The sequence below is a fragment of the Carassius auratus genome, unplaced genomic scaffold (assembly GCF_003368295.1).
Source record: "Carassius auratus strain Wakin unplaced genomic scaffold, ASM336829v1 scaf_tig00007487, whole genome shotgun sequence".
Taxonomy (NCBI): domain Eukaryota; kingdom Metazoa; phylum Chordata; class Actinopteri; order Cypriniformes; family Cyprinidae; genus Carassius; species Carassius auratus.
The window spans coordinates 412,172-437,792 of NW_020523854.1; the positions used below are offsets into that span (position 1 = coordinate 412,172).

The 25,621-nt window shown below is 36.0% G+C and overlaps 1 protein-coding gene across 3 annotated transcripts; it reads right to left on the reverse strand.

The window, feature by feature from the left end:
* Positions 1-5,282: 5,282 nt before the first annotated feature.
* LOC113071522 (uncharacterized) lies at positions 5,283-12,817 on the reverse strand. 3 transcript variants are annotated; one of them, XM_026244870.1, is made up of 7 exons: positions 12,028-12,812; positions 11,001-11,028; positions 8,343-8,498; positions 7,281-8,238; positions 6,961-7,128; positions 6,664-6,759; positions 5,283-6,400 (listed from the first exon to the last, which is right to left on the reverse strand). In XM_026244870.1, the coding sequence occupies exons 4-7, from the start codon at positions 8,232-8,234 to the stop codon at positions 6,086-6,088; spliced, it is 1,533 nt and encodes a 510-aa protein (XP_026100655.1). In that variant the 5' UTR covers positions 8,235-8,238; positions 8,343-8,498; positions 11,001-11,028; positions 12,028-12,812; the 3' UTR covers positions 5,283-6,085. The 3 variants fall into 3 exon arrangements, 2 of the variants coding, with proteins under 2 accessions (XP_026100655.1, XP_026100654.1); XR_003280113.1 differs by having other exon boundaries at positions 6,335-6,400; positions 8,343-11,028; positions 12,028-12,817; XM_026244869.1 differs by having other exon boundaries at positions 8,343-12,812.
* Between the last annotated feature and the right edge of the window lie 12,804 nt (positions 12,818-25,621).

Consider the following 25,621-nt stretch of genomic DNA (forward strand, 5'->3'; position numbering starts at 1 on the left):
ACCTGCTCAAAACTAACCCACCTTCTTGAGCCCAGAAACTCAGAGTTTGCTCAAACTAAACATGAACTTACCTGGGTCAAAACTGAAACCGCTTTGTGCTACAGGCCACAAAACATTTGGGTTTTGGAGTAAATTATCACCATATATACAGGAGCATCATGCAATTTGTTTTACTTAATTTTTGTTTTGTTTTGTTTTGTTGTGTTTTTAGGGCAAACCTATAAAAAAAAAAGCTATTTGTCAAGGCAACATTTATAATTTTCTCAACAAAATAATCTAAAACCAATAATAATAATAATAATAATGTTAATAAATACTATATGGACAATAAAAAAAATAGTAAAAATGGCAAAAACACAACATTATTACTGAAACTTTAATATTAAAGTGAAATCTGAAAATATAAAATAAAATATAGTTCAAAATATGAACAAAATTATGATAATACATCAGTGATGCTAGAATAGCAAGTCACAGGGTACAGAGAAACAACAATCTTTTAAAGCCCTCTTTTGTGCAGAACTACTTCCATCTGCCACAGATTAAAATCTAAAGTTGACAGTTTTCAACAGCTGAGCCCAAACCTCTGTTACTAATTTGGAAGTGTCCCTTTAAAACTAGTAACAAAGGAATGTTAAGTTGTTTCACTGAAAGCTTATTGTATTACTGTTTTAATAGCACTGTATTATGTGGAGTATACTATAATGAGAGAGAGATAGACTCTGTGAGTGTGATTACCTGCATCTGAATTATTTTTTATTATAGTGGATTTACAGTAGGAGTCCACCATGACACTTCCTGTGAGAAATACCACAAACGCAGTGATACAAATGGTGAAAAGGCTGATGGGGATCTGCTAGACTCTAATATCACATTGTTATCAGCGAATCAGATCTGAGGACCAGAAAGAACTAATATGTGTGTGTGTATGTGTGTGTGTGTGTCTATCCCACAATTTTGTTTTTGGGAAATTACATTTAATATGACTAAAGTTACTGCACACTATAATTTATTTGAATTGATTTCTAGATCATTTTTGCCTATTTAAAGGCCATTTTCCTTAACTGCATTAAATGCATCTGTCATATAATTTTTTTACGTTGTATTAATAATTTAATTTAATATAATAATACAATATAGGGTTGTTACAAATCCAAAAAAAAAAAATGTTAGAAAAACTGACATTTGATTGTAGAAGAAACAGAAGCAGCTAAAGTGGCATTTATGATCGTGCCACTTTGAATACACTCCACATTTAAGTTTTACTCAACTACTTTGTACTTTTTGATCAACAAACCAGCGCTGCACGATAAATCACGTGTGATTGTCATTAGCATGTCTTCAGTAAAACCGGTTCTGTGATTTAATAGTACCAGTAAATCACGTGCTTTCAGATGGAGTGATAGTACAGTGTCCAAGTTCAGAGGCTGTCATATGTGGATCAACTATCAATGCTGTGTATTTTCATCAGTTTCAATATGAAAATAACTTTCATATTGATTCAATTGATGTATTTGCACTTTGAGAAAAAAAAGAAGTATCATGGATTTATTGATTTAATAATAATAATAATAATAATAATAATAATAATAATAATATATATATATATATATATATATATATATATATATATATATATATATATATATATATATATATATATATATATATATTAATATAACTTTTTTTTTTTTTTTACAGTACAGACCAAAAGTTTGGACACACCTTCTCATTCAAAGATTTTTCTTTATTTTTATGATTATGAAAATTGTAGATTCACACTGAAGGCATCAAAACTATGAATCAACACATATGGAATTATATATGGAATTATATACATTAAAAAAAGTGTGAAACAACTGAAAATATGTCATATTGTAGGTTCTTCAAAGTATCCACCTTTTGCTTTGATTACTGCTTTGCACACTCTTGGCATTCTCTTGATGAGCTTCAAGAGGTACTCACCTGAAATGATCCAACTGTCTTGAAGGAGTTCCCGAGAGATGCTTAGCACTTGTTGGCCTTTTGCCTTCAGTCTGTGGTCCAGCTCACCCCTAAACCATCTGGATTGGGTTCAGGTCCGGTGACTGTGGAGGCCAGGTCATCTGGCGCAGCACCCCATCACTCTCCTTCTTGGTCAAATAGCCCTTGATGCCTTCAGTGTGACTACAATTTTCATAGTCATGAAAATAAAGATAACTCTTTGAATGAGAAGGTGTGTCCAAATGTGTGTGTGTATATATATATATATATAATTTTATAATAAATCTTTAATATTCTAAACCTGGATTTGAATTTGTTATGTTTATTTTAGCCTAAAGATGTAATGTGGAATTTTGAAACAGACGATAGTGGTTTTCATCTTGCCAACTTGCATATGAAACCTCTGAAACATATGTAACTGGTTTTGGAATGAGCAATGTAAATGAAAAGGTTCTGCAGTGGTGTCCAGCTGTAAAACCCATTTTGCCACTAATTGGAAGCTTTATTTTTAAGAACCACCATGTACAATCACCACATTAACCTCTGTGACCTGCACTCAGGGCATTGGCCTGGGTCTCATTGTGATGGACATGCACTTCGAATCATCTCTGAGCAGAGCTCACCCAGAGGCTTTGCAGAGATCTTCTTCACATTTCAGTCAACCGTGGCAGGTCGCTGCCCTAATATGGCAGATTAAAGCCCAATATTAATTCTCCTTCCTGTGCTACTGGAAGCCTGGGCAGTTTGCTTGTTGTGTCTGGGGTGTGTTTGTTTTGGCCGAGGTGCTCCGCCTCGGCTATCCTTTTTATTAACACAGGCCCTAATGCCTTGATTTAATGCACTCTCGGAGGTCAGATATTGCTCTGGCAGCCACAGAACACTTCCTTCCTCCCTGCCCCATTAATAACAGCAAACAAATCAGGGATGTGCCATAAATATTCTCTCCGGTATATTAGAGCAACTTGGATGTAAGATGTGGACATGTTTATTATGAGAGGAGAGCATTACTCCTGTGCAGCTCCAGCCAGAGGGTGCAACTGGGTATGTGTGTGTGTAGTGTTTCTTTATCTCTCACTCTCACATGTGAAATGACATGCAATATTCCCCTATGGCCAGAATGAGTCCATCTTAGATTCATACCCTATGTTTTTTGCCAGGTACATTAATTATTTTATTAGTGCACTGTAAGTGAACATGACTCTTTAGAATAAAGGATCCATTTAGATTTCCAAAGGACAATAAGACAGCCTTATTAATAATAACCTTTATTCTCTAATTATATATATTTTTTTTTTCGATGAATAGTCCTCACACATATTTAAAGTCCCATGTAGCCAGAAGTGCTTTACTGCACAAAATGGTTGATGAGAAAATACAGTCGATACAGTATAAAAACCATTATGCCTATGAAATGTCCCCTTAAACTTGTGAATGTACATACAGTAGATCACTGGTCAGGATAGTGGAGAATATTCTCCAGCATGTCTATTAGACTTTTTTTGTTTTTTTCTTAATAATGAAGCTGAAATCACATGTACTTATGGCTTTTTAAGGAAATCCATAATTGTGCATGGTTTAAAAGTTAATACATTATCATTAAAAATCTATTTCTCTGTGGAAAATATGAATCATACAGCTCATATAATCAATAATATCAGATCGCTGGTTTCCAGCTGGTCACAGCTGAATGCAGGTACCTTGGCATCTACAGCATGAAGAACTGCTCTCATCTCTCACTTCCCTTTCAAACTCCCATACTACCTTGAGACATTTTTCCCTCTCTCACATCTTCCTGTTTGGGTAACAGCTGCAGTATTAGAGATTAATGATTAATTAATGCTTTCAGTTTTGCATTTACAATGAACTAAGGCAAATCGAATGAATGTGATTCATTTGCAGCTGCAGTTCATAATCATTCCATGCATTCAGCTGCTGTATCGAAGTTATTAAGCATGCACAGGGTGCAACTGAACTAAAGCTAATGAGATATAGCATTGTCCAGTTCCACTGAAATCCACAAAGGTTATTTGGTCAAATTTACACAGTATATACATATATATATATATATACAAAATAAAGAGTGAAAAAAGGTGGTTCTTAAAGAGTGTATTAGTTCGTAATTTCTAGCATTAGAGACTAAGAGTGTTTCCATGACTACAGTCCTGCTTAATAAAATAGTCTGTAATGAATCACCATCTCATTGTATTCATTTGGCTCAAGGTCTGTGTATTTCTGGTACACAATGTTTCTGTCAGTCTGTTAATGAATAAATGATCTCAGTCATTCATCTCCAGACGCTGTAATGACTTGTGTGTTTAGAAGAATCTGAATCCGTGGCGGATCGCCTCAGCACGTCTGACAGGACGCGTAAAGGTGAATTACCGCCACGTATCCCCAAAAGACTCGACCGGCACATCCAAAGCTTATCCCTGATCTCTCAAATATGATTCAGTTTCACCGGGGTGTGACTTTCATCCTAAATAAATGCCTCAGCTCTATATTACTTCTGAGTGGATTTTTATGGGAAGTGGAGAGATAATGCTGTGTCACAGATATTGACGGGACTCTACTTTGTACTGGGACATGAAGGAAATGTTGGAAAATCTTCACAAAGGGTGATTCAAATTATTGAGACACTATATAGTGTCTGAATAAAAGCATTATATATCTATGTACTTTTATTCAGCGAGGATGCATTAGATTGATCAAAAGTGACATTGATGTATTTTATTGTGTTGCAGAGAAGTCTATTACAATCTATTACAAATATAAATGCTGATGAACTTTGTTTATCAAAGAATCCTAAAAAAAGATGCAGCATGGATGTAGTGTTCACAAAAAAATATGAAGCAGCACAACTGCTTTCCATGTAGTAATATGATATTAATAAATGTTTTTGTGGAGCAAATCATCATAGTGCATCCGAATGATTACTGATCATGTGACACTGGAGTAATGATGTTGGAAATTCGGCTTTGCCATTACAGAATTAAATAACATTTTGACATATTTTTGAAAATAAGCCTTTGTGCATAAACAAACAAACAAACAAAAATTATGTTTGTATTTGTCTATTTAAAACCTCCCTAAATTACTAAATTCATTTTTAAAATAAAATATAAACCAATTCAAATGAATGTTGAGATTTCAGCTTTATGTGAAACATTCAGATTACCTGAAGAACTACATTACCCACAATCCTGTTCCCCACAGTTACCATGGAACCATGGAGAGCGAAAAATGCAACAGAAGTGCACTGTAAACCCAAATTAGTAAGCAGAACTCAAAAAATTTGATGTAACTCGTTGCCTCAAATTTTTTAAGTTAATGAACTTAAAAATTTAATTTAAAAAAAAATTAAATATCTATATTACATACTACATAAACCTTTTAATTTCAGTTAAATTAAAACATGTTATGAAATTAACTGAAATAGTTTTAGTTACAGTGACTTAAAATTTAGCTTTCACATACTCAAGACATTTAGTTAAAAACACTTAAAAAAAAAATTTCACAAAGAGCCACTTTTAAGTTGAATGAACTCATTATTTATTAGTATCTTTGTCTTTGTGTTTTAAGTACAAGTTACTCAAACCTTTTAAAACACAAGACTCAAAATCATATGAATCAAAACTAATTTTTTTGATGTAACTCGTTGCCTCAAATATTTTAAGTTCAACAAACTTAAACAGTTTAAAATTACAGTGTGCTGAGTTCTTGTCCTTTCCTATTTAACACTTCATTTAAAAGACAGAAAAAAGGTGCACTATGATAAAACCTGAAAAACTGATTAAGACCACATCTCTGACATTACAAATTCACAAACCTGCATGAACTTTTACAAAAACATGAACCATTTAAAACTAAATTACATGCATTGTTACCAAGTACTACCCAGCTGTACTTAACAATTGTAAAGAACAAGGGCTGTTTTAAAATCACAAATAACATTTAGAAATGAAAACTGCACATTAATAAATGCACACTGTGCACATTTTGGGGGAAAAAAGTGCAAAAACCTTTCAACCATTATTTTCACAAATTGTTTTTACATTGAACTACTGAGGAACTGCCAGGCCTTAGTAATTTTTCCAATACATTTCTACATACACATCAAGTCATTTTTGAGACTCTGTAACTTGGGTGACAGTTTACCCTCATCAAGACCAAGCAAAATCTTTTGAATGAATTCAAAAGTGTTGGTCAGTCCCCTGGGATAGTTGAGGTGTAGTGCATAGATTAGTCCAAACATTACCAGGAAGGCATCAGCAAATCTGGAGAGGCTGCCCACAATCTCACTTTCGATGACAACAGAGATTTTCACAGGCTGGAAGTGAACTGGACTTGTGTCATTATCTTTGATGACTGTGAGGAGGGCCACTGCAACATCTAAAAGCTCTGGCTCATCAGATGTGTCCTGTAAAATAAAATGGATATTAAAGCAAAAACAGAATATCTGTCAAGCCAGCCAAGCTAACAGTAAACAAACGTTGCAAGAGATTGATACTATGCAACAAAAAAAAAAGCGTAAAAAATAATCTAGAACTATTTTACAGTGGGGTCAAAGAAAACAAATCGCACAAACTATTTGGTTGGAAAGACTGAACAAGAGTAAGCATGTATGTATTTATAAGAACTGTTTAGTGTGGTAATGTGATATTTCTTTTTTTAAATACTCACCATGCAGGTCCTTAAAAACCCAGAGACGTCCTCACGTAGATACACAGGAAGCGCATGAAGAACAGTGACACGTTTGGTGTGTATGTCATGAAACTCCTATAATGATAAAAACAGAACTGTACATAACTAAACTGTAAATTCTAAACAATACAATCAGATATGCAAATACAAAAAAAAAAAAAAAAGGACAAGTTGTAGTGTTCAAAGCTGATTTGAATCATCAACATTTTCTAATGTTTTCAAACTTTAATATTTTAATTAAGTTTTAGCCTACAAAATGTACAACAATATTTTTACCTGGTCATCATGGATTCTTAGGATTTCAGTTAAAGTATCTGATGTCTTCCCGGTTCTGGATGCTTTCTGTCTGAACAGGGTCATCAGTCTAGGAAGATGTCGGTCAAGCTCAGAGTAGAATGTGTTGGGCAGGTTCTCGTTTGTAATCCGTTGGAACTCTGCATACACCTACATTTTAAAACAATGAAAGACAGAGAACACAGCCATGTTCATTATGTGAACCTGGTTAATCTACTACCTCCTCACAGAAAACAGCCCCTGAATGTGGTACATGTTATCAAGAAAGCAATAACAGGACAAACAGTGTTACCCCACATTACCTCAGATTCCATTTTGAGTGCAGGCCAGAGTTCCATGAGCTCTTTTACTGGTGGGCATGTCTTCACTATGGTCTGTCGCCGCAGAGCAAAGGTGGTTTGCATCATGTTTTTTATAAGTGGTAAGTTCTTCTCAGCTTTCTTCATTTCATCAACAATTTTCTGTCTCAACTGTTCAAGAGTTGAGGGATTTTCTCCTTGGGGAAAGTTGGGCAAAAAGTTTACTTCTGCTCGTTTGGGTCTTTTAATATTTGAATGTGAAGATTCATTGTCAGGATTCATTGCACTCCTTTTTCCAGCATTTACAGTGATCTCTGGACATCCAGCCCTTCTCATCTTGCTCCTATAGTTCCCCATCTTAAATTTGAGGCTATTTTTCCACCCATTCCAGCCAGTCTGAGATCCTGCTTCTTTCAAGCAAGGATGTTTTACCACAAGAGCCTCAGCTACCATTGCTATCTCCTTATCACTGGGATAAGCCTTGTAGCCATACATCACAGATGCTAGCTTTTCTAAAATGTCATGTTTTATGTCTCTAGTTAACTGAAGTTGCTTGTTGTTCTTCTCAAATTCGGCATTACCTTCCCGAAGTCTCAGTTCAACGTCAAAAGAAAATGTGGGAATTGGAAAAATATGTGAAGGCCATCTTCTCCCACGTTCTGAGGATGATACACTTGACATTGTTTCTGTTGATGCAACAGAGCTGGAATCTTGCTCAAATGACACATGCACAACAGCTTTCTGTGGCAACTCATCAATGTCAGAGAGGGAAGTAAGTTTTCCATCAAAGTCAGGGTCTTCATATTTTAAACTGAAGTCAAGGTCTATTTCCAGCTGTTCTTTTATAACAGCAATCAGTGCATCAACAGAGGCTGGTCGTGAACTTAGTTTTAATTTTCTAGCCCGGTCTGGCTCAACAACACGAAGGATCATGGCTTGTGGAGATAAAGCTGCCATTATGCTGATGGAAATCAAAAGATTGGCATGTATAAATACTTATTAAAATACACAGATTATATACTGCACCGTAATAAAAATAGTAATTGATTCATGAAAAATACTCACCACTGGCTTGTTTTATTTGTATGAATCTCTTGGGTGTCAACAGAAGCGAGCCTTCTACCTCGTATGCAGAGAGAGGGACTGAATCGTTTAAGTCAGACCTTAGGTGGATTGACAGACTTGTCTGTGAAGGTGAGAGCTCATAGGATCCAAGATGTTCTGAAAACCAGGACTCACAATCAGAACAAAGGAATGAAATGGTGCTATTGACAAGGTAAATGTGTTCTACTCTGCAAAACCTAGGTAGTCCACCACTCTCTCCGACAGACAAAAACATTCCACAGACATAGTCTGTGCCATTGATGGTAACCTTTGATGTCTGGTATATTGTGTCACTAGTTGTTAGTCTTCTGATGTGTAGCTGAGCTACTTCTGGTAGAGCTGAAACCAGAACAGAGTCAACACTGGACGCTTGTGTTTCAGGGTTGAAAAATGAAGGGGCAGCAAGATGGTATGCCATCATGTGTTGGTGTCTGACTGCCATTGTCTTCAAAATATTTTTGAAGTTTTGAGCGTCATGCACCACTCGTTTAAAAAAACGGTGTTTGGCCTCAAATCGCATTGTCCAAACATGCACCAGGGGCCCAAAGCACTTGATCATGGTGGGGTAATGCTCCACGTAGTGATGTTTAGGACGAAGGTTAAACTCTGGGAACGTTTGCAGAAGTACTTGCTTATGATCACTGATTTTGGACTGAAAATAGTCTAAGGTTTCATCAGTAAATGATGGGCATAATGCTAACTGCACTACCTCTTTCAGTTCCATCAAAACTGTCCATGCACCATCACCTTCTGGTACTACACTGCCTACAAGTAATGGAAGCAGTCGGAGCAGAGTAGCATTTTCATGTCCATTCCCTCCTATCGTTCCTCGAGACAAAAATGTTTTGGGAATTGGATGAGGTCTATCCACTTTATCAGTGTGCTTATATGGGAATGATGCAATCTTTTGGTTCAAATACTCTAAAGTGAAGTACTTCATCCAGATCATAGTCTTAATGCAGAAAGAAAGCTCCACAGGAACTATTCCTTCCAGAAGATCATGAAGTACATCTGGAGGAAAGCCTGTGATTGGATGAAAGTAATCCAGGGAGTCACGCAAGACACAACTAGCTTTAACACCAAAGTGGTTGGAGCAAGTGTCACTTTCCAGAAGGTTTTGTACATGAAGGTCATGGCTGTCTTTGGTTCTTTGAGAAAACTGCCTGGCTTCAGTTGCTTTAAACTGTTCTCTTGTGGCCAAGCAGAATCTGCAAACATAGCCTTCTTTAAATGACTCCACAAAGCCACTTAATCCATGGGCGGCTAGATTGTCAGCAGAAACACAAAAGATGGTACCTTTGACATTGCGACCAGCTCTTTCAATAAAGACACCATCCTGTTCAAGAATATGAACATCACGTAATAATGGAGCAAGTACAGCTGCATACCCATGCTTATGGATGTCTGTCACTTTTGCAAGCAATGCTAGCTGTATATTGTGTAAAGTTGATCTGTGTTTTGGTGGCATATTGGCAAATGCCCAGTAAACAGCACAAAGTTTGTGAATTTTACGTGATGTGCCAAGTGGGTTGGCAATTTCAAGATCATCAATATATAGCTGGAGGGGTAAAATGAGATCACCGGTTGAAAATAATTCATTTTCAAGGAAATAAGAGCCATTGCAACATGATGCATATTGACCAGAATTGGTATTTGGATCAGTAATTATTTTTAGAATGTCTGTGTTCTTAAACAACTCCTGAATCATTCGAAGGATAGGAACATACATTATGGAATGTCCAAGTTGCTCCAGCTGATACTCAATTGGCATTACACATGGATAGTTGTGCTCAAAAAAGATTTTTCTGCGCTTCGATGTGGATAACTCTGCACAATTAGAAGTACTAGTAAATATAACATTAGAGTCCATAACTCCACTTACAACCTCATCCAGTGCAGATTCTGCCAAATTGCAACCATTTCTCTGCAATATATCTTGAATTTCCTTCTTGATCAAAGGCTGCGATAAGAAGCAGACCTGATTTAAATGCTCCACTATTTCCTGGGTAGTTGTGTTTGAGACAATGAGGATTGCCTGCATCTTTAGAAATAAGGAAGATAAATTCATTCTGAGATCTTGTTTTAGTTTGTCAGTGTCACACACACCATCATCCCCCAATGGATCCTCATCTATACCTGAAGGTTCTTCATTCAAATCACCATCAACTGCAGGAATACTGGGTTGAGCAACTTCACTGACAATGTCATTTTTAAAGTCTGACGAAACACTTGCTTGGTGTGATCTACTTTTATGAGAATTGAATGTAGAGTACACATTAGTGGTAAAGCTGCAATCCTTATATGGGCAAGCCACTGTTTCATGATTTCTTAAATGCCTTCTAAGATGGCAGAAGACAACAGATTCAGAAAAATGCTGCTGAAATGGGCATAAAGGGCATTTAAACAACAGAGACTGCTGACAGTGTTCTGCACTACTGCCAAATTGGTGAGTGTGACATCTTGCCAAATGAGTTCTAAGACTATTAAAAGTCTTAAATGTACACATGCAATAATTGTAGATGCATGGAAGGGGGCATACACTGGAAAAGTGGCTATGCTGCAGTCTGTAGTGCTTAAATATTTGCAGTCGTTCAGTAAAAGAAGCTGAACACAACTTACACTGCCAAATCATATTGAAGCCAACAACCTGAAAGAAAAACAAAATTAATGTTAGAAAGTGTATAGCTCCAAAAAAGAAAAAAAAAACAGTTTAATTATCCGAGTACAATTCAACAAACAGGTTACATGACCATGACCAGAGAATACAGCTACCACTTGAGCTGCACGATTAATTGTTAAAAGATCTCGATTGAAACTGCAATATATATTCTGAAAGATCATAATTTACATGGCACAATTACGTTGTTACGCCAATAGGTGCCGACAAGTAACGTTAACCATTAAATATGAATTTTCACTGAATAATTTGTGAGAAATTTGAATTATTTATCCAGTAATGAAACATGTAAAAAGTTATGTTGATGTAACACCAAACATAAAGGGGACTACTATATAATAGACAGTTGCAGCTGTTAAATATTAAGCCGGAATGTGATAGTTGTGGGCCACAGTGTTTTATATTTCAAAAACGATGTCATCAGTCAAAACTTGAACGCGTAACAGGTCTATATCATTTTACCATATTAGACTTAAAATATATGAAAGTGTTCAGAGGATTTCCAGGCACATTTCTGCAATGGCACGTGCTCTCCAACTCCCCAAATTGCGTATCAGTGGCACATCACCTCATTGGGAAAAGTATTTTTTCCAAGTTATATAGTGTTTTTGCACACCAGACAAAATTAGTAACTAATGTTTATTTTTAAATCGCGTGTCTAATGTCTTTAAATAAAACAAATGGAACGTTAGGCAAAGTTACATTGTCTCGTACGTTGTGCAAGCGGAAATATAGACTATGATCCGTTCGAAAATGATATAGAAGTTAACTAATGTGTAACATATGCTTCGCCCGTTCGCCGTTCATTTTTTTTTCAGGCCCATTTCATCAGTTATTCCTTGCAGGACATCCATTACTTTTGGATGTAAATATACGTAACTGGTGAACGCTATTTAAAGTTTTTTCTAGACTAAACTGTTGCAACTGTTCACTAGATAAGCGCCTATTTAAAATGCATTTAACACTTACCGTGATAACTGCCGACAACTTGAAGCTGAGATCCTCCTCACTCACTGCAGTATTTTGTGGCGCCAAAGCAAACGTTATCCAAGCGTTGCGCGCTCCCACAACGTCGTAAAAGTCTCACACTGACCTTGGAGCACGTTAGCCGCGTAAGCCAATAAAATAACGACCCTTACGTCAACGGAAAAGTTTTTTAAACAAACATTTTTTTTACTGCATGTGATAAAGGCCCATTCTATATATAATACTGTATATATAATAGATATATAATATATAATATAATATTGTATTTTGTGCACACATTAAAACAGCTGTTCTGGTTAGTGTTAACGTTTGTGTATGTAAAATTTGTAATATTTATGTAATATTTTTCTTGCAAAATAATTTTTAAAGCTGAATTCATGAAGACACAAGCTTCATTAGTCAAATGAAGTTTTTATTTTATTTTAACTTATTTATATGTATATAATTTAATTAAAGGTGACAAATTGCTTCACCACACACGCGCGCACACACACACAAAGTTTACTAATGTCATATGCAGACATCATGTTGAAACAACTAAAAAAATAAAAATAAAAAATAAGTAAAGTTAAATTATATTCCTAAGTGACACTTACTTAATGAGCAAGTTGTTTCAGTTAATCAAAAATAATAATTTTAAATCACTCAAAAACTATTAAAAAGTCACACAAACCCAAACTACTTGAGTTAGTAGAACTTTTTTGGAAAATTAAGTTTATACTACTCAATCAGTTTAATTATTTTGAGCATTTGGGTTTACAGTGTGCTGATCACTCACTGGATTAGAGTTTTTATTCTTTCACAAATATTTCTCATTCATTTTCCCCGCAAGCAAGCTGTTTTTATTTTGTATTTTTTATAGACACAATGCTTTCAATCAAGTAAGCAGATATGCTTTTACACAGTGTTTTTAAATGTTGTACGTGTAACAACGTTATGCAATTAACTTACAAAATAATTCATTACAGTTATTTAGAAAAAAAGTGTAATTTAATCACCATTACGGTTGCACTTTATTTTATGGTGTCTTGTTCCAGTGTAATTATATGGTTAGGGTTAGGGTTAGGATTAGGGTTTGGTTTAGGGTTACCTGCATGTAATTATGCATGATTAATTGTTATTCTAATAGCAAGTACATGTACTGTAGCGTGTTACCGGGACAACTTAAAATAGTATTACCACAGAGTGCAAATGTTATCAAAAAGTAATTAAATATAATCAGCTGTGATAGTTTAATAAACTAATTTAACCCATTTTTAATAGGGTAACTTGTAATATGTTGTCTATTACACTTTCAAAGTAACCTCACCAAGACTGCTTTTACATTTATCAATTTTTTCCAAAGCTAAACTACATTCATGGTACACATTATTCATTTTGTTTCTAGCGCCATTGTCTGCTGTTTGAGCTACAGGCAAGCTTTTATTACCAGAATATAGGCTAATATTTGCGGCAATGTTGATGACGTGAAATGCACATGACTCAAGTCTGTTGCTTATCCTTGTCTCCATATTGTTTACACACCATCAGTCTTGCGATGCCTCTTCCCTGCACTTCACCTATGAAAGCAGAAAATGCCGCGGGCTGCTCTCATGCAGCAAACAATGCATCACGCCGACCGTAGAAGAGCGAGCCAGAAAAAACATTCACTTTAGCCACAGGACCCCACCACTGATTTTGCCTTTAAAAAGAAAAGCGCGGCTGTAGTGAAGTAATTTAGGTGCATTCAGTGAAATAAGACTGGAAAAGAGATCAGATTACGGCATGAATATTCACTTGAGTTTACAATTAAGGATGTTCTTCCTCTTTTAAGACTGAAGTGAGAACAAAGAGAGGACATTAATTACACACATCAAGTAAGAAATCTTTTTAATGGCTATCAACATCAAAGCTAATGGAGGACTCAAAAGGGATCCTCAGAGAATAATCAATTGTGTGAGTGTGTGTGTGTGTGTAAGTGTGCACATCCTGCTCTTTCTTTGTGTCTGAGCGCTCAAGAATTGGCAGAATATATTCAGCTCAATCTGTTATTCTCGAAAGAGTCAGGGTTTGCCCAAGGAAAAAAAAAGCAACATGTTGGTCTGTCCCGCTGAATAATCAACATTGTTAGTAATTCTGTTTCCCCCCAATATTAAAAACGAACAGCCTGTTCTACAGTGAGGGCTTGTCTTGATTTTCAGGGACCAATCGAAACCATTTGTGAGGCCAGGCATTCTCTCAGATGTTAAGATATATAAATTATGCATAAACCAGCTGTTCCAATATTTATTAACATGTATAAATATGCTTTAATGGATATAAACCGCTGTAACGGCTCCAAAAAGAACAGAAACAAATGTGTATCTGTTTATTTATTAATTTAATGAAATATTTAAGCATGTATGGATGCATGTATCAACTGCAAGATTTTTTACATTTAACAGTTTTGTAGATGTATAAGAGAAAGTGTCTTGCAACACAAAACAACAACAACAAACCTGCAGAATTCTTTCTTTCTTTCTTTCTTTCTTTATTTCTTCCTTTCTTTCTCTTATTTTTTTTAATGGGTATTTTTGTCCCAATATAAAAAATTCTAATAAATTTGTATGGCCCAGCTTTTACTATATGTGTGTGTGTGTGTGTGTGTGTGTGTGCGTGCGTGTGTGCGGGTGTGTGTGTGTGCGTGTTTATATATGTTTGTGTGAGACTATTCATGAACATACATGTGCTGCAAAGATGGAGACACACACATTTTTTTTTTTTACTTCTTATACTTTTTATTTCTAGTTCATTTTAAATGATCCTCTGTTATGCCAAATTATTTTAAAATAACTGTCATATATAGCCTGAAGTAATAAAAGCTGCATGCATTTTAATTTTAATTTTTTCTTCAAAAACAGTTTAGCGTGTCACACATGTCCTATATCCGAAAATTAGAAGTGCATGTCTGGAAATGTTTTGTGTGTAGCTTGAGGTATACTCTCTGCTACAACAATATGTTGAATTATACAAACTCAGCCAGCAGGACTGCGTCGCTCTACTAGAGCAACTGTTTAAAATGGTTCGTTTGCTATGCAGCGGAAGCTTGAATTTTGCTGTTTTGTCACTTACATGCCTCAACTAAATTATGCGTCTGCAAATTGTTGACGCGTCAAACTAGGCCGCTTTCCAAAACCCCGCTTTAAAAGAAGCTCAGCCTTAATTGGCAACAGCTATACGGTGATCCAGCAAACCGGCACCATTCCTTTCTCAGCCCAAGATGCGAAAAAAAAAAGTACGGGATCGGCCGAGCCAGCTTTCTTTCAACTTTCATCCCTGCGATTCTAATGCCAAATTCAGTTGAGCTGTGCAGTGTTTAACCTCTCCACCCCCAGATCCCCAAGGCTCAGGCTGGAATCTCCTCACAGAAATGAAAGCAGTGGTGGGTGTCGCTAGGGGAGTTGAATGAGGAATGCTGAATGACTGTGAGATAATTGGGGCCTGTTGGAGCGCTCTCTCTCTCTCTCTCTCCCTCTCCCTCTTTCTGTGTTCAGATCAAGGGGACGGGAATAGAGGAGGGGAGAACGCTTACTCAGCACAGCGGAGCACCTTAAAGAGGACACAGACACACGCTCATGCACACTGTGAGAAAGCAAGGCAGCTGTGCAAACTCATAATGTGCTTTAATTATGTCGACTTTGTGTTTACATGTACAGCGAAAGGCTGATAACTAACAGAATTCAACTCATTATAAAACCCTGAAAATGCAAAAACAAACGAAAAACTTTTTCCTGTTTTGTCATCAAAACTAGACAGACATATGCACACTTAATTAGCATCCAAAGCAAATGTAAACTCATTGTTTTTTTAATTTTTTTTCTGTAGTGTAGATTTGTACACTATCATTCAAAAGTTTGGGGTCAATAAGTTTTTATTTATTTATTTACCTTTTCCCAACTTTCTTATGCTCAACAATGGATTAATTCAATTAAAAATACAGTAAAAGAGTAATATTGTAAAATACCATATTATTACAGTTTAAAAATACAATTTAAAATGTCATTTATTTCTGTGACGCAAAGCTGAATTTTCAGCATTGTTACTTCAGCCTTCAGTCACATGATCCTTCAGAAATGTTTTATAAATGTTTAATATTTCTGTGTAAATCTTTTTTTATTATTATTATTCAATGTATCTGTGAATTTAAGTTGATTTTGAAATAGTAAATGATCATGTGATTTAAACTTAGTTATATCAGGAAGTTTTAATTTTAATGTTTTTTTTTTTATTGTTTTTTTTTTTGTCTTTCGAACCCACATCGAAGCAAGGGTGATTTGTTTACTTAATATAAATGTGTGTGTGTACATACATATATATTTGTCGTGTGACACTTACGTATGCCGCATGTTGCCATCGAGAATATAGTCCTTGGCGTGTATCACGTAAAAAGCGTCGCTAAGTGCTGGACCTTGAGCCGGTGGCATGTTTACCCATGAGACCTGCGGCTGGTGACACATGCTTTTACTTTGCCTAATAAATCATTGACGGCCTGATGTGCATCGATGGGAATGCTGTGTCAGTTTTGATACTTGATTAGCATTTCTGTCACTTTGCTTTACACTTAACATAACTCCAGCTGTGCGGCTCAATCGGAGCCGTTCAACGGCATGACAATGATGAACCGTTCCTCAAACTGACAGCCTGCCATGACAGCATGTCCACGAGAGGGGAAGAGCATCTGAACGCTCTGTACTCGCCGAAAGGGCCCTTGCAGTCGAGTAATAACCGGACGGGCGAGTGTATCAAACATCAAGGTTATTGATTCTAAAAACAGCAGGCTTACTCAACGCTTTTGGCCATTTTCGAAAGCTGTATTGAGCGATTGTGTGTGGTATTAAATGAGCTGTTTAACAACTGCTCGGAAAACGTGTGTTTATGCTTCATTGGCACCTTGTAGCTGTTGAGTTGCAAATGGCAGCTCCCACCTTTAACATGCTAATGAGAAGGTGTTGTGAATCAGCTCTTCATATTTGCACTCCCCTACATGATCTCCAGGGCAGTCAGCCTGAGTCAGAGCTGCTAACTGTGAAACGCTCTCTTAACAGAGAAGCCAAGGACAGTCGCTAAGGCTTTACGGCCGGTTCCAGCTACTCGCTGTGTCTTAAACACATTTGCGCTGCTGTGAGGCAGAGCTATTATCGGATACTGAACTAAACCTAATTCTGTTTAGTTTTGCGTCAGCTTGGGTTCTGTGTTTGAGATGCCGCATGAGAGTCATCTTAAAGTTTGCCGCTGTCACGACTGCCGGCGTGTGTCTTGTCTTCTGTCGGCTCAGCGCAGGAATAAACAAGTGGCAGACGCGTTGCTTATACTGCGACTGTGAATCCTGTCTAAATGCAGGCAAATCTTCTTGCAAATCTAAATATGACAATGTTCTGCTGCTTCCTCGGTGGATCCCTGAAATGTTCATAAAATAAAAAAATAGACTGTAACTGTTAAAACCTAAAATTAACGATGAACTATCAATTGCATGTAGTCATGCATACTAGTGTAATTTTAAATGATATAATCTAAATGTATGAACTGATCATACTGGATAAATTGTTGTTGTTTTAAAACTTGGTTTTAAGGTGTCCTTGTTACACTTGTTACATGTACTTACTTTTGTATTAACAATAAATCATGCATAATGACATGCAAGTAACCCTAAGCCAAACCCTAATCCTAACCCTAATCATTTAGTAAGTACTAGTGGTACTCAAGTATGTGGTTAATTAATAGTACTCAGTACTTACAATACATACATTTCATTGAAAAATACTTTTATGTATTCAATAATATTATGTAATGATAATTTCAAATTTATTCATGCATTAATAAAATCAAAAAAGTTATATCTGTAAATGTTATTTAATAGATCTGAGCCCAATGACCAGATGTTATTAACAAAGATTAACAAATACTGTATGGAAATGTCATATTGTTGTTTTCATAGTATTTATGCACTGTCATATTTTAAATGAGCTTTAGTTTTGTGCTTTTGTTATCTTTATGAGTTTTACCCCCAATATATCTATTAAGCTTTGATTATATATATATATATATATATATATATATATATATATATATATATATATATATATATATATATATAATTTTAATACTTCAAATTAAAGCACTTTGCCATGGCAACATTTCTTATTCATTGTTAAAGTGTAAGTTTTAAGCAAAAATTTATATAAAGTGAGGGAGATAATGCATGAAGTACCTCCATGAGGAATGTTTTGTGGGGAAATGCACTTCTGAGAAACGTACAAAATATTACACCAACTTTTTGACAGAAAGAAACTTGTTTGAACAGGTTTTTTTTGTTTCCCCAGATGTTTTTGCCGCAAACCTACTGTTAATTGGCAACCTTTGGCGACAACTTTTTCTGAGATAGATTTTAATTCAAAGCCCATGTTTCAGTATAATTGAATGCATTCAGAAATCAGACACCGTCTGCATGTTCTTACTCAGAACTGAGGCGCAGATGAAGTCACATCACAAAATAAAGTACAGCTCCAGAAGCTTATTTGACCCGAATAACCTGCATAGTGACTTTGACTAATTGGATGTCAGGGACTTTGCTGAACTGCCTCAGAAAGCAAATGCATTAATTAATATTCCTCCATGTTCCGCTTAACAAGAAAATTGAGTGATAATGGAGCCTAACTGCCCCGCATCAGCTAGAGTCGCTTGCTATCGCTGATTAAATGCATTGTGGCCTAAAGGTTGCGATGTGACATTGATATTGTTATAACTTCATTATGAGAAATCAGATTTCTTGCATCCAGCTGCCTCTTTGTAATGACCTCTTTGTACTGGTAAAATGATTGCCCCGTTTTGTGAAGTATACAAATGCTGTTCGTGTGTGTTTGGGTTTTACAGTGGCACCAGTAATGGCTTTTTAGTGTCAGCAGCTGTACAGTTACAAGCAGGACAGCGCTGGTTGAACAACTGCATTAGCTGAATGGGTGCAGGGCTCCGTGTGGCCACACAGGTCCCTCTCCATCTCACCCTTGGACTTTTTCACACATCTGAATCACACCTGCATCAGCGCTGTGCATCAGGCCGTCTCAGCACACTTAGCCATGCTTCTCTGATCTCCAGTGGTACACTCAACCACGCCGGCCTCACTTGTATCAGTAACTTCATTTAAAGTTCAGCACAGCCTCAGGGCGTTTAGTCATAAGGGTCAAAATTTGAGGTTTATACAAAATATTAAAGGTGCATAAATAAGCTTTCCATTGATGTATGGTTAGTTTGCTCAACCATTTGAAAATCTGGAATCTGAGCATGCAATATATATATATATATATATATATATATATATATATATATATATATATATATATATATATATATATATATATATATAGCCTTTACATTTGTCCAAATAAAGCTCTTAGCAATGCATATTACAAATCAAAAATTACGTTTTGCTATATTTATGAAAACTGCTAAATATCTTCATGAAACATGATCTTTACTTAATATCCTAATGATTTTGACCTAAATTGTAATTTTTTTTTTCATTTTAATGCAATTTCTTCCTCATTAAAAGCATTATTTTTTATAAAAATAAAAAACAACAGCCCCAAACCTTTGAACAGTAACATACTGTATGCGCTTAAGTTCATTAATTAATTCACTAAATTTGATTAATTGCATATGCAATTAATTCCATATATTTTTAATTGACTGAGAACAAACTATGAATATTCATGTTATTATTATACATAGACGCACATTAATTAATTAATTAACTGTTAATTAATTAACTGTTACTGTCATTTATTCTATTAGTATGACATTGACATGACTCATTTATAATAATTTCTTTATATGATCATTTATTCAGATCATACAAATAACGATTTACAAAGAGAGGTCTTTTTTTCCCATGGAGTGTTTTGCTTTTCTCTACAATTGTTTTGTGGAAATAAACATTTCAAAGTGCAATGACGATTTCGGCTCTTGCTCACGAAGACTTTCAGATTTCACAGGTTCTGAAGTTCTTTGTAGGTGTTGCTCAGCAGTTGTCTTTTGTACTCCTTAGTATTCAGTAACAAGATTGGTTTCGTTTAATGGCTTTCACACCTGCCATCATAATGGAAGGTCAAATATTAGAAATAAGTGCTATTCAAATCCTCCGTAATTGAATATTTGAATGGCCAATTAAAATCCCTGTTGGAGGTTTAGATAAGGGGAATTAGCTTTTCTTTATTCACCTCCCATGCAAAGCTTTCCTCCCATTCACCATTATTCCCCGGAATTCTGTCATTCTGATTTTCCTTACACTTTACCTCCATTGTTGGACATGCTGGTTTGATAATAATAGCGCAGAAGAACTTTTTTTTTTCTTCTTTTTTTTTCAACTATTTTGCAGATGAAATTGCATGAAGAGTGCACGGTTTCTGTGGGTGAGATGAAACATTCACACCCGCCCATGGTGAAAAACATGGATTTAGCCATACTTCCCACATATTCCAAGAAAGATTCCTGTTGCTGCTGTCCACTCCTGAACTCGTATTGCCTCCTTTTTGCTGTTTGTGAGGAACATCATGCCCCCTCAGATTTGAAAACCATGTGGTAAATGCAACCAAAAAAAAAAAAAGAAAAAGACAGAGACAGAGACCGAGAGAATATCTGTATCTTTGATAATTAGGTTGCATAACTCTAACAAACAAAGATGTTTGTCTTCACCCATTCACACAGATAAGTTTGCTTGATCAGTCGTGTCGCACCCTCCACTCATAATTTGCTTTAAACTGTATATTCCGTTGTCATCATCTACCCACTCTTGTGTCAGTCGAAACTAGTGTGACTTTCCCACCGAACACAATAGGAGTTATTTAGCTGTTTATCTTTTTCTTTCATTGAAGTTCTTTATCAATTTTGCTCAAATAAAATAAAATAAGTAAGTGCATGACATATATGGTCTTTGCCTCATGACAAGACAAAATCCAATAAATAGCAGCAGTTTTTGTGTTGGATTATTTTTAGTTCTCTCTTAACACGTTCTGTGTGATGAGTGTGTTGGGGAGGAGCGTTTCTGTGTGTCTATATTGAGATTCATTTCCCTTGCGGTTAGCTGCTGAGAAACAGAGAGACACACACTTGTAAATATGACAATTCTCTGTGAAATTCTCTGTGAAAATATGTTCATCATGAGGGGTCTCTGTCAAAACAGTCAGAAGCTTGTTCCAGCAGTGGTCCCTGACTTTGTAGCCCATGTTTGTGTGATTTAGCTAGTCAGAATGATACATTTTGCATCTAAAAAATATTACATTTATTAGGGAATAGTGTTGTTTGAAGTCCTGCAAGTTGTCCTTCTAATATTAATGTTACCCACCCCCACTGCAAAAAAAAAAAAATCCTCAATACTATATCAGTAATATCTGCTGCATTATTGTGTGTACACAGCTCATTCCTTACATTGTAAATAAACAGGAAAGTCTTATTATTCAGCAGTGCACAACAGAGGAGCAACATAGCTGATATTGTAAAATAATTCATCAGGACAAATCATAATGTTAGAATATAATGTGGGTCATTGCATGCAGATTTCTATTATGTGCAAGATACGCAGGTTTTGCTATTCTTCAAATGCTTTTTATTTCAGTATGATAACACATGTATGAGGAGAGTCTAAAAAGGTGTATCAGAAATGAAGCTGAAATATTCAGGCAGGCTACTCTTTTATTTTCAAGCTGATGAGCTAATACCTTCACAGCGTTTAGAAGCACGCTGTGTTACTTTGTTGTAAATGTTGTAATGTATGCACACAGGAACATGCAGGTCAGAAAACACAGTCCAGCTCATAAGGACTGATTTATTGCAGTTTTGGAGTTCTGTTGATTGGTTGTTGGAAAGATTTCTGCTGCAGTAATGAAAGTATTCTAAGCAAATCTACTTTTAGAGAGAGAGAGAAAGAGAGAGAAAGACTTTATGAAAATATTTATGAAAATGTCTATGTGAAGTCAGAATTACAAAGAGTGAACTTATGAGTAGCAGTATTAGTTTTATATTTTATTTAAAAAATCCTTTTAGTGACTTATGTCTTGCACTATCAAAATGTTATTATTGTATAATATTCAGGCAACAAATCAAATGTCACACTGATGCCGCATTCAACTTGTTTCTGAAGACTGCCCGGCAAAACTTTAAAAAATAAATAATAATTCTATCATTTTTTGAAAGAAATTTATACTTTTATTGAGCAATGACAAATGAATCTGATCAGAAGTGACACCAAAGACATTTACAATTTTACAAATATTTGTATTTCAAATAAAAGCATAAACGAATCCTAAAAAAACAATAATGTTATTATTATTAATAATAGTAATAATAAATATTTCTTGAGCAGCAAATCAGCATATTAGAATGATTTCTAAAAAATCATGTGGCACTGACTGAAGTGATGCTAAAAAAAAAAACTTTAGTATTAATAGAATTGATAGCATCTTTAGCAACAGGAATAAATGTTCAAATAGCAAAGATACTTTAAATTGTAACAATGTTTTACATTATTGTGTACATTATTATTGATCAGATAAATCAAACTTCGGTGAGCATGAGAGACTTTAAAACAAACACTTTAAAAAATCCAATCAAATAAAAACTTTTGAAGAATGTTTTACCATATTAATTTTGTATAATAAAAATACTAAAACATAAATACTTTGTACCCATGTCCATATGTTTAACTCTTCAAATATGATAACATTCTAACTTATCTTGTGGAATTGATGGAATTCTTCGGTAACAGTATATTTTACCCAATACCCAATACCTAAGCAAATTAGGAATTCATTGATGGAAAAGACATAGTTTATAGTGAATAAGAGTTCCCTATTCTAAAGTGTTACCGAATCTTGTTGTTAGAATATCACAGCAATTGATAAGAGAAAATTCACTACAGCAGTGTTTCTGTCAGAATGAGTTCCTGTTGCATCTTCTCTTTGAACACTTCTTGTCTTCATGTGTGAATGACTCTATCAACATTAATAGTGTGACAACTAACAGCGCACAATAACACACTGTCACTTGCAGCCACACCGCTTTCTGCTTCCCTCGGCTGTAAAACTGCAGTTGAATCTCTCTCATTTTAGAGCACTCTCTACATAGGACCCATAATGCCTTGAGTGCTCACATGGACCACATGTCAACCGAGGCTTTTCAGATGCCTCGCTCTCCATCCATGTCATCCTGCCTCTAACAAGTGTTGGAGGGAGGATAAAATAGGAGGAAAATGGACTGGGGGTGGGGAGTGGTGGGGTGGTGATGCTGTCCCGCTGCAGCTCTCATCCAGTGAGCGAGTGCTGGCCTCGGGCGGGATAACTTGAGAGAGCTCTCGGTGCTCGCTAATCTCCCCACCCACCAGCGCTGACCTGTGCACTTTGACTGCAGGAGAGACCCAGTCCTCCATCAATGTCACAGTCAGAACTAATGAGAGCCAGAGGCCGCAGGGTCAATGACTAAGCTGATTTGCCTACTGATAAGCGATGACGGAGCCTTGGAGAGGGGTTGTACTGCTGTCTGGGATTAGATTAGCTCCACTGTGCCGGAGTGTACAATTTATGAGCTCACAAAGTTGAAACTTGGTCGCAACCTTGGCGAGGACGGGCGGCCTTAATGTGCATCGCTGTAACAAGTTTAGGTATTAACCCTAGAATGCGTAAAAAGGTCAAACTGGCAACACTGAAAAATAAATACCTTTTACTTAAATAAATGCATGGTTGCAAGTTAAAAATCCAATTTATTGATTTTGTTAATCCTTTTAAGTTGCAGATGTTGTTTTGATATAATAATGTTTGAGTTTTGTTAACATAATGATGCTAATCATTACATCAGTTTAATGTTCTGAGTAGTGCTGTCAAACGATTAATCGCGATTAATCGCATCTGAAATAAAAGTTTTTGTTTGCATAATATATATATATATATATATATATATATATATATATATATATATCTTGTCTAGACATAGAGTATAAAGTATAACAGACATAAGCAAGCAAGAAAGGAGATTCAGAAGATTTACCTTCTTTATTCTCAGTAATCAGTTTACTGCAAAACAAAATCATTTCTTCAGTGCTTGTTAAAGAGTAAAATGTGTTGTACATAGTTTTCGATGCAATAATGATTTTTACCATTTCCCATTTCTTTGCGCTCTTTTGCGATTTCTGACAGTAGAATAAGTGACGTTAGGCAGATATTGCTCCCAGATGATTTCACAATGCCATTCAAGTGGGTACCCGATTACAGGCTCCTGGGTAATTTGCATGTGATTATGCCACTGGTTTTGTACAGGGAAATAGCATGGCTGTAATTGTCTAACTTTTAGCATGTAATTATACTGCCGTATGCACTCTGTAATCTTAAATTCTATAGTAGGAGTTATTTTGGCAGAATTAATCACAGTGGCATGTGTGCCGGCTGGGATGTGTTTCTTTTTATTCCGAGATTTTCAGTTTCACATTGCATCGTGAACGACAGCACAAAGGATTTTATTCGCATAAATCTTTTACATATCAGCTGGATGTTTCCTTTGTGTGAGAGACATTAGTGAGTGACCTCTAACTCTCGTCCTGTGATGTACAGTGTCATTCGCCTCGACTACACTGTCCCAGACGACACAAAACGCCACAGGAGACAAAATAGCGATGAATAATTACCCCGAACCTGAAAACAGCTCTGTGTTCCCGATTCTGCAGATAGCATCTCTTCACCTGGTCAGTCTAGAGGCTTATCGCCCGCCCTTTTAGCTCACCTGAAAGCATATTCAAGACTTTAATCTAGCAGAAATGAAGTGCATATTTAAGCGAGCGGTATAGGAGCCCGCGGCGTATGGGTTTCAGGCAACCAAGGTTTGTTTCTGTACCAGGCAGACAGCAACGCTTCCATCTGTTTTCCTCTCAGGGGTGTGGGAACGTGGAACACGGCATCTTTCTCATTCAAGATGCACTCATGATGCCTTTATTTTAGCTGTGTCCTCCTTGTCGGGAGGCTGATAGCGGTATTGGCAGCTCTCAGGAAGACTGGCAGCAGGTGTAATCAATACGACCATCCCGCATCAGTGGGAGACAGCCGTGCCCAGAGGCGGGCCATCCATCAGTGCTCCAGCAGGCCTCGGGTCCACCTGGATCATACTGCATTGCACACACTGCAGAGGATGTGCATAAATAAAAAGGTTGTTTTAATTAGTTGTTCCTCCTCTGAAGTTTATTCAATTCTTTTTCCTCCCTAAGTGCCATTAAGAGATACTTAAATAATGCATCGTCTGCTCAATCAAAGGCAGACTCCATTATTGTCTATCTGAGGAATTCAAAACATCTCTGAAATATAAAAAAAAGCCCCCAGCTGCTAACAACTAATATATTTTAGATTATTTATTTTTATATATATATTTTTGTTGGCAGTGCACAAGAGACAATTCTTTTTTTTTAATGATTTAGGTCTAATAAAGAGACAATGGTCTAATGAATATTAATATTAAATTAATATTTTATAAATTGCATGGCAGTGCATAATTGCAATACATGAGCCAGGATTATACTATTCAGATTCTA